Below are 10,322 nucleotides of genomic sequence, written 5' to 3' on the forward strand. Positions count from 1 at the left end.
ACCAGTTTTAACGCTTCCTGTACTTATCACTAATAGATAATTAACACAGATGATAGCCTTCTTTACACATGTATAAAAAAAAGAATACTAGTTTGTGCACATTCAAGCAAAATGCATACAGGAGGTGCAGGACAAAAAAAAAGAGGAAATGTCCACACACTGTTCAGCTCCCAATGAGCAACCTTATTCCAACAGGGCAACTCAGGCGAACGTGGCAGGAGACAAACAATCTTTTCTGAAGGGAGGCAATCTGCAAAAAAATCATTATCACCTAAAAAATAAACAGGGACAATAAATATGATGGTGAGGGTGATCTTTTCCTCTTAGGACTTTGTTTTCTCCTTTTTGCTGCAGACTCATTTTTTTACATTGTGTGTAGCATTCTAAACGTATTGCTCTATTTTCTCTATTAGCTAGTCGATAGTCCTGTCTCACTAAAACTCTGCTAGGTCAAACATCCTTTCAAAATATGTTTTTGCCTGAACCCTCACCCTCTTGTGTTTTGTTATATTTATTGTCCCTGTTGTTGTTGTTTTTGTTCAACTGGTGTTTTATATTGATGATGACGATGATGTTTAGGATGGTTTTGATGCTGATTAGAACTCAGCTGTTGAAGTTGCTGTTGATGACGATAATGAACTTAAGAAAATAAAGTAGTGCCCAGTCTCTGTGCACTGCCTGTCATCACCTGTGTGTCCCATCGGACTTAAAGCTGTTCATCTGGACTGTTTCCTCCTCTCTAGACTTCTGCTTGTGTTGTACTTACTCTCTGATGTTCATCACTTTGGATAAAAGTGTCTTCTTAATGAATTGTAGAATTGTAGGTGATAATATTTTTTTTTGCTGATTGCCTCACTTCAGTAAAGACTGTTTGTCTCCTGCCACATTTGCCTGAGGAGGATCGAAACATTTCCCTGTTTAAAATGGGAACTGAACAGTGTGCAGACCTTTGTCTTTCTCTACAACTTTTATGTTATGTCTCTCAAGTTTGATTCACTAGTATTTGGCTGAACAATGAATTTTATGAGCTATTTTAAACTAAATAAGTATTGTGTGAACAATTATCAATTTATTAGTTTTTTAATTTTTTAAAAAGCACACCACCGATTAGTGTGAAATTTCTTTCATGCATCACATTCTTTGCAAGAATATTTGTGAATCCTGACTAAGCTGTGTGACTGATAGATCAAGTGTAATTCTCAAATGGATCGCCCTTAACTATTTGTATTTCTCAGTGGAAATCTTAACTGTGACATTTAATGAATATAAATTAGCCGCCTGAAAGGTGTAAACACAATTGCAGAACATGGAGAGATTGGTTTAAAACATTTTCCCTTAAAGCTTTTCCACTCTAGCAAACCATGCTTCTGTTCTGTCCACATAAACAGCTTGTGTTTTGTTTGTTTGTTTTTAAACCAGGAGGCTAATTAAAAACCAGCTCCAAAACCAAATCCAGTCATCAATCATGTCAAACCCAGTGGTCACCCATCAACCAGGCAGTGGTGGCTATGGAACAAATGTGCAAACAGGAGAGTGGAGCACAGGCCTGTGCTCCTGCTGCAGTGACCTCTTAGTCTGTGAGTACTATTCATGAAGCCGTAATTAACATTATTCTTTTTATTATAATTTTTGTGCATACACGGTACAGACACACTTTTAATTACCTTTATTAAATATTCAAAATGAAAAACCACTCCACTGTGCAGGTGCTCTTGGTTGCTTCTGTCCAATTGCATTGAGCTGCTTCACTGCTAGTAAGTATGGAGAAAACTGCTGCTTGGGCTGCGTGCCAGGAGGCTTAACTGCCATGAGGACACATATGAGACTGACCTATGGTATACAGGTATGTTCATGTTACTATATACTCTTCAACATACCTTTGTTCATCTTGTGGGTTTTACTGCAAGTCTCAAACAGGAAGACAGCCCCTGCTTTCAACAAATTGGCTCTTATGAAAGACAGAGATTTCATGAGCATAGGAAACATTGGGTGTTCCCATGCGATTATGAAATCTGAACTATACAACATTTCCTTCTGAAGTTTGGTTTTCCATGTTGTGATTGTGTTGCAACTTTCCAATGACAGGGAACCGTACTCAATGACGCCCTGATGACCTTTTTCTGCGGACACTGTGAGACCTGCAGGATGGCGAGAGAAATCCGCATCAGGAGTGGAGAAGTTTCACTGTAAAAATGCATTAAGTTCTGACCCTATGTCCGACTATACAGTGTTTTCTGTGTGTGTCCATGGTTTGTGGAAGTGACTTTTTTTTTTTTTTTTACTCCTGTCAGAAGACTAGCTTTCATGCAGACCACAAAGAATGAGCAGCTAGCAAATCATGCAATGACCTGTGACAAATTGCTAACACCATTAATATCATTTTTCCATCACTTTAAATAAAATGCACTTTTAAATCACTCGAAGACTGATAATGTGTAATCATGAATCATTTTGAGCAACATTGTCAATAAAAAACATGTTTACATACATTTGTTGTTATTTCATTAAACGTTCATGGTAGGAAATGAGAGCCACGTGGTGCTCTCACAATGAAAAGGTGAGAATAAACCCTTTCCTGTGTTAGTTGTTCAGAAACCATTTAGGCTTGTGATTCTTATTAACCTGCATCTTCATATCGCCTTCATTCCTCTTTTCCTTTACTAAGACCCTTTGGTCCCTTAAACAAAAAAAGATGGTAAAAAAAGCACAATACAGCCAACTAAGTAGTCGTATGCTGCCTTCTTTGCAGTAATCTTTTTTTTAAACAAATGTCCATACATTAAAATATATATTTTTTTATAACTTGCTAGAAACTTGTGACTTTAATGTGTTATCCAGTTCAATAATCCTTATTGTCCAAATCCGTCTGCCTTTCTCAAAGGTCATGCAATTGCGATTCCTGTGATGAACTAAACTCGCTACTTACGTACTTGCTCGTTATGATTTTACAGAGTCACATCCGCCGAACACCTCCGCTTCCCTTTACGTCATAAAGCACAGCGCTCTGATTGGCTGTTCGCTTCGTGGCCTGGCAACCAGAAGAAGCTTTACCAAACAGACCCCCCCCCCTTATCAAAAATTAGCATTTCGAGCTAGGTGCAACCACTGTCTGCCTACCTTTTCTGGAGATATTCGTCTGCTCAGATACCACCATGTCGTCAAGTACTCTGCCTCTGCTGTTCATCAACCTCGGCGGAGAAATGCTTTATATCCTGGACCAGCGGCTTCGAGCGCAGAATATCCCTGCTGACAAGGCTAAGAAAGGTAGCTAGCTAGCTTAGCAGCTATCCAGATAACAACACAAATGTCACCCTGCAGCTGCACGTTCATTTTACATTGTGTTAAAAGGGCATTTAGTTGGGTGGGTTGGTCTGTTTACAGGTTTGTTAACTCTTTTTTTTAATATTAGAGAGTTAACATCACTGAGTCAACAGGCTGTCTTTTAATCCACATTATTGTTTTTAAATCATAAATAACACAAGAAAGTTTGTTCTGAACAGGACTTATGATTAGGAGTACTTATCTGCACCCCCTAATTCACACTTGCATACATTAAGAGTCTTTACAATTTCTGTATCCATTCAAAATCAAGTCTGGAAATGTCAGTCATTGATCTGGTTTTCAGAAAACTATTTCATTCATCCGTCTGCTTTTAATTCATAAAGTTTCCACAATAGCTGGCTGGATAGAGGAGGACAGAAGGAGAGGTATTATCACAGAATTGCATCGCATTAGGCTCTTTGGCTCTTTTGCTGTGCTTTGGCCTAGACTAAAGCAACCTGCTAATTAAACAAGTTGGCGTGATAAATATGCACCAGGTGAGATCTTGCATTGAAAGTTCCCCTCGCCAAAGATGAGCCGGCGCTGTCTCTGAATCCAAGCAGGACCTCGTGCAACTTCTAAGACACCGTACGGTATTCAACACGAAGCTCATATAGGGTCGTCTGTCTGTCTCTGCTCTGACAGCTGTTTTACTTTCTACACTGCCCCTCACATTTTCAGTGGAACTTGTGCTTTCTTATGTGTAAGTTGCAGAAAGTACTTCTTCAGTTATAGGCGAGATGAATTGCCTCACAACTGAGCCGATGGAGAGCTTGTTAAAAAAGAAGTTAACTGATACTAAAAACCACAATTGTTATTTATTCTGTCATTTACAACAGGGCTCGATATATATATTCGTACTAAATTCTGATGGGAGTTCAAAAACAGAGACTTTTACCTGGCGATTGCAATGCTGGAGAGTAGGACATGCTGGTGGCTTTCATTGTTACATTGCTGCTTTTTTTTTTTTTAAAGGCTTTTGGGATAGGCTTCAAAGAACAGGTTTTGTTATACACATACTGCCGTATAGAATGCTCATCTGCTTTTGTCTGAGTAGAAAGTACTGTTGTATAACCTCTATTAACATATTTGTTTGAACTGTTTGCCTGACTAGTTATGAATGACATCATCACCACCATGTTCAACAAAAAGTTCCTTGAAGAGCTTTTCAAGCCACAGGAGCTGTACTCCAAAAAGGCCCTGAGGACTGTGTTCGACAGGCTGGCCCACGCCTCCATAATGAGACTCAATCAAGCTAGCATGGACAAGGTAAGTCATCATGTGTCCCTCCTGTACCTCTGTATACTGAGTTGTATAGATATATCCACCACTCATCCACTGCACAGTAATGGCAGTTTATCTTAACAGTCTCTTAAGTATACAGAGTAGTGTGACGTTTAAGAATCAAGAATGCGTCACATCTACATATGATCGGTGTAAACATTAATGAATGCTTTATGTTGCTTGCTATGCAGGTGTGTAAAACTTGGTTGAAACATATCATTTGAATCCTTGAATAACAGTAGAGCGATTCACAGCTTATTCACGTTATACAGTTGAATGTGGCTCCCTCTGCTGTTTATTAAACAACCGTAAGAATCTTTCTATATTGATGGCTAAGCTGGTAACTTTGTGCATTTGTCCTCTGCAGCTTTATGACTTGATGACCATGGCTTTCAAGTACCAAGTGCTTCTCTGTCCCCGGCCAAAGGACATCCTCCTCGTCTCCTTTAACCACATGGACGCGATCAAAGACTTTGTGAAAGATACTCCAAGCATCCTCAGCCAGGTTGATGAAACATACCAGCAGCTCATAGAGGTATGACAGGTCTCTTCACACTTGGTATCGACTATGAATGTGGCTTGTGGAGGGTTTTCTTCAGCGAGGTGCAAGACCTTTTTGTAGTGAACCAGGTCTAATTGAATGCAGGTAGGATGTAAAGAGATATCCACAACATGACTAGTCATTCCAAAAGGAAAGGGAAACATCTTCATATGAAGCTTGTTTTTCTGTTGAGTGGTAGATGGTCAGCTGTGGAGTATAGAAATGACTTAACACTCTACAGCTTTACTGGTGATACATTGCAAGACATTACTCTTCTCAAGAGGATCTTTAAATCTGTCATGTAACACAATTTCTGAATCAGAATCAGCTTTATTGGCCAGGTATGCTTAAACACACAAGGAATTTTACTTTGGTAAACTGTGCTCTTTGTACTCTCTTTGTACAAAGGTATAATTAAATATCAACAGTAAACACAAAAATAATCACAAAAATAAATACAAAAATAAATATGGCCAAATAGAGCATGGAATGAACGTCCATGTGTCAGAAAGAGAGAAGCCCATCCTATTCATCTACACATTGACCCCAGTTGAAGCAACTGAATCCGCTTTTTTTTTTACCACTCTGACAAAAAGTAACCCTTCAGGTCAATATCCAGCTGTTAATACTTGATGTATAACATGTTTCAATTTGTCAATTGTATTAAAATCATGTACACTGTGCTATGGGACAATGCAAAACAACAATGTAGGATAAGACACTTTTGTTATTTACTGTATACAATAAGGTTAACTAGTCAATAAATAACCTGTTGTGAACTCTCTTGTTGGTTAGATGTATACACCCTTGTCTAGTGGGGAATTCCAGCTGATCAGACAAACTCTCCTCATCTTCTTTCAAGATATGCACATAAGAGTAAGTCCATCATTTTTCCAGATGTGTGTAATGTGAACACAATTGACTGGATAATATTACTTTCTCCTTGTGTTTTGTCTTATTGTCCTCACATGCACCTCTCCTCTTTCTTCTCTTTCTTCTTGCCAGGTGTCTATTTTCCTCAAGGACAAAGTGCAGAACTCTAACGGTCGCTTTGTGCTCCCCACCAGTGGTCCTGTGCCGTATGGAACACAGGTCCCTGGTTTGATCAGGTACCACCACTATGTATGACGGTTTCCTCTTAAATCCAGATCATCTTTACTCTTCAGAATATCAACTATGACAGATAACTGAGGCTAATATTAAAAAAAGTGGCTTGGATAGTAAACTGTACCTTTTTACCTTTTGGTCTTTTGATGACTCTTGAGGTGTGCCTTTGTGCCTCTCATATGTTAGTTGATCTTACCTAGACACTGTAATCTCATGTTAAGTAGGCCTATCTGCAGCTAATTGCATTACAGAGGTTACTTTGCACAGGTATTCACAGTCTAATTTTAGATGGGTTGTGTGTGGCTGTGAATTTATCTATCTTGTTTGTGCACACAGAAACATGTAATACATCAAGAATACAGAAGCACACATAGAGAACACCTGAGCCTCAACCCTGTAAAGCCCCGTTTCCACCAAGCTGTCCGGTTCAGTTCTGTTCGATACACCCATTTATCAGCGTTTCCAACGTCAAAAGTTGGGAATGGTACCAACATAAGGTATCCGTACCATCCTCCTTTTTTGGTACCCTTCTGATGGGGTGCCAAGGGTACCGATCCAACCATAAAGGGTCCCTTTGTTTACTGTGTCCCTGTTCTTCTTGAACGTTTAACTCACTAAACCAAATTGTACCAAATTGTACTGAAACAAACCGGACTGCTTGGTGGAAACGGGGCCTAAGAGTGATCAAAAGTAGAATGTTTTTAAGGTTGCCACTTAGAGGACTACTTTTCCAACACACAAAATGAATTAAAAAAATATATTTCTGTACATAGAAAATGTTTGTAAAGCATGCTGAACAAAGTTTAAATTTTGCCTTTTTGCGTCTGGTTATTATAGGGTGTTTAGCTGTGCTGGTGAAGAGGTGAGCAGGCTGCAGTTCACAAACGGAGGGAACTATACGGCTGCTCTTCGGGAGGGGTCTTTTGAGATCTTTGGAGACAGGGTCACCAAACTAGGCACTAACATGTAAGACTCTGAAAGTTCAATAAATCCCCTTGAACATGACGACTTGGTCATACTGTATGTATGGAGTCATGATATTGTGCCACATTATTATTATTTTTTATATTAAACAGTTGTACTGTCATTTTCAGATTCTGTCTTATGGTCATAACTCATTCTGTCTTTTTCATCTCTTCATTTAGGTATAGTGTCAGCCGGCCCGTGGAAACCCACATGTCAGGAACTTCTAAAAATTCTGCTCAGCACACTAAGGTAAAAGAGCTTCACTGTCAGCACTGTTGGCATTTTGGTGACTGGTTTGACATCAGTTAAACTCCTTACATTGTCCACATTGCATAAATAGTTAATTAAGTCACCCTGGTCCAGATCTGCAATCTACATCTGTTGGGAGAATCCGCGTCAGAATTAGCAACATTTGAACAAAAGATACTGTCTGCACAAATATACTAACACAAACATATATTATGTGTCAACAGGTCAACACTGCTCCCAACCCTCTGGCCAAAGAGGAGCTGAATCTGTTGGCAAAGTTAATGGGAGGGTTAGAAGTTCAGAAAACGGGGAATGCAGACAGCGGCTTCAGAGTCAACCTCTTTGCCACAGATGAGGAAGAACAGTGAGTGTGCTCGTTTTGACTGTTAATGTGTTTAACAGATGAAACTGCTGCTTTGCCCTGTGTAAAGAAAATAATCTATTTTAACTTGTTGTGATTACTAATTGTGTTGCTCTCTTTTATCACAGAGAGGCATTAATATCGAGACCAGACGAGCTTTCATATGGAGTCATAAATATCCAAGCCACCAAGGTAAACACAAAGTTAGCTGTCCTCAAAATTTTTAACCTTAACTTTAACCACATTGCTATCATCGAAGGACACGCGTGGACAACAGGAGAAGTGTATTCACTATGACATGATGTCTCTAGTTGAATAAGCAATGATCTTAAAGAAAACATTCAAGAAGTCTCTCATGAGAGATGACATTTATCCAGCCTAACTTGTGTTGTCTCCAGTTAAACCACAGAGCACTAGTTCTTACTGGTAGCCTTCTCTTCAACAATGATGTTTGTTTTTATTTTGGACTCTCTGTTTTCAGAGCATCCTGTTGGCTATTATCTCATGTCATACTCATTTTAAACTACAAAGAATATATGGTTTATAGCAAGGCTGATAATTCTTAATTTGACACTGATGTGTCATATAGAATGGATAACTCAATAGCAGAACCCATCTCAGACCCATTTGACCTAAGAAGCCTTCATTCCGGTACAGGTTTTATCTGTAATCCGAGAAAATACTGTAGTGTGTTTCATCCCAATCTGAAAGTCTCATCACTTGAAGGATGTTCATACCCCCAATGATTGGACCAAATTTGACCTACCTCAATGAAAGGTTTAAGGTTTCAGTCAATGATCTGCGATGGGAGACTTTGCCAGTCTAACAGGATTTACTGTAATGAGGTGTCAATCCAGGTGATGACCACTTTCTGGCACTGACAGTTGGTGGCTAACATTTTCTTTCAGGACCAACAGGCCAATGCAGAACTTGCCAAGATCATGGGAGAGTTCACCGAGTCCGGAGATCAATCACCCTGTTCAAGCAGCAAAGGAGACGACCTCCTCGCCATGATGGACGGCCTGTGACCGTGTCACCATGACAGAAATTCCTCGAGGGGGGAAACTGAGCACACTGCATCGTCTGTTCTACTGTAGACGAGTCTGCTTTCTGTACCTGCAAATACACTGCAGCAACCTCACATACAGAAAACTCTTCTTTTGGGTGCTTTCAAATGCATCTGTGAGGAGGTGTTTTATTTGGTTGTCAAACAACCAACTACATACTGCAAATGATAATAGATAACTACAAAGAAAGTTGTTGTTAAGCTGCAGTATAGTGTAGTAGAATGTAGACTGTAAGCTGACTGTCAGTGCATCAGAACATACTGTAGGCCTTCATCGGTGTGTTGAACATGTCTGTACGGCTATGGTAAAAACATCAGTTTGGATTCAAGGTGTTCTGTATTTAAAATCTGAATCAAACTGCATTGCTTTAAACAAAATACACACTGATTTAATTTCAAACCTCAACACATCTTACAGTTTTAGGTTGATTTTCTGTCTTTATTGAACAGTATGAAACGGCCTGTAGGTCTGTTAACTTCCTTTTTGGATAATGGACTGACAGTCAAATTATTTGTGTGGAATTTAGAGGAAAACCAAGTGCTCTTTCTAATGTGACTCAACTTCTCACTAATCTTAATTTTGGCAAGGAAAGAGTTTATCTTAATCTCTTGCATTGCGCTGCACTACCTTGAAACAGAACGGGGAGAAGGATGTTGGACATTTGTACTACCCTGTGATGTCTCTGAATGTTGAGTGATGGCCCCCAAAATGTGCTCATTTGAGAATATTTTTATTATAATATCAAATACTTTAGCAATATGAAAGATGTCTAACATGAATATGTTTAATGCACACTTTATTTAAATGCATCTGTTTACCTCTTCTATCTAATTTATGTGTAGATAAGTATTTTGCTTCAGTTGTTACATCGTCCAATGTGCAATATAGGATTTTTTTTAAATAAATAGCCGAAGGAAAGATGTATTTTTTTTTATTTATTTATTTTTGCACATTATTGTTTAAAATGCATCACTGGCTTGTGTACTGATGCAATAATGTGATAATAATGGCATGAACCCTGAAACAGGTTGCTTGTTTTTGCGAATATGTAACAGCAGGGGGAGCTGTCGGTCCTTTCTAACCGTTGTGTATGCGGTCCCACCAGACTACCACACATTGCTACAGTGCATGTTATAATACTTTAGAAAAAATGTACCAAAAGGTGATCGAGGTATCCGGGTGACATTTTTGTAACTTATTCACTTGGCTTAGTTAAATTTGATGAATTGCAATTGTTTATGGATTTTAATAATATATACTCCGCTTCCTACTTACCCCCACACCAGCGCATTAAAGGCAAATGTCTTTAATTAAATCCCCCGTTAGACCTCTGGGATCTGAAAAAAGATCAGTCAGAAGTGCTATAGAAACAGCTGTTTGTACCCAATACGTGTGTGCAGTCTGCTGGCAAAACAAGTCAAAGTGA

At 39.0% G+C, this 10,322-nt stretch overlaps 1 protein-coding gene across 1 annotated transcript; it reads left to right on the top strand.

The window, feature by feature from the left end:
- Positions 1 to 3,036: 3,036 nt before the first annotated feature.
- On the top strand, positions 3,037 to 9,275 carry oscp1b (organic solute carrier partner 1b). Its single transcript, XM_020633543.3, has 10 exons — positions 3,037 to 3,264; positions 4,436 to 4,590; positions 4,973 to 5,140; positions 5,942 to 6,022; positions 6,152 to 6,255; positions 7,091 to 7,219; positions 7,399 to 7,468; positions 7,693 to 7,832; positions 7,958 to 8,021; positions 8,738 to 9,275. The coding sequence occupies exons 1-10, from the start codon at positions 3,153 to 3,155 to the stop codon at positions 8,855 to 8,857; spliced, it is 1,143 nt and encodes a 380-aa protein (XP_020489199.1). The 5' UTR covers positions 3,037 to 3,152; the 3' UTR covers positions 8,858 to 9,275.
- Positions 9,276 to 10,322: the final 1,047 nt, after the last annotated feature.

The sequence above is a fragment of the Labrus bergylta genome, chromosome 8 (genome assembly GCF_963930695.1).
Source record: "Labrus bergylta chromosome 8, fLabBer1.1, whole genome shotgun sequence".
Lineage (NCBI taxonomy): Eukaryota > Metazoa > Chordata > Actinopteri > Labriformes > Labridae > Labrus > Labrus bergylta.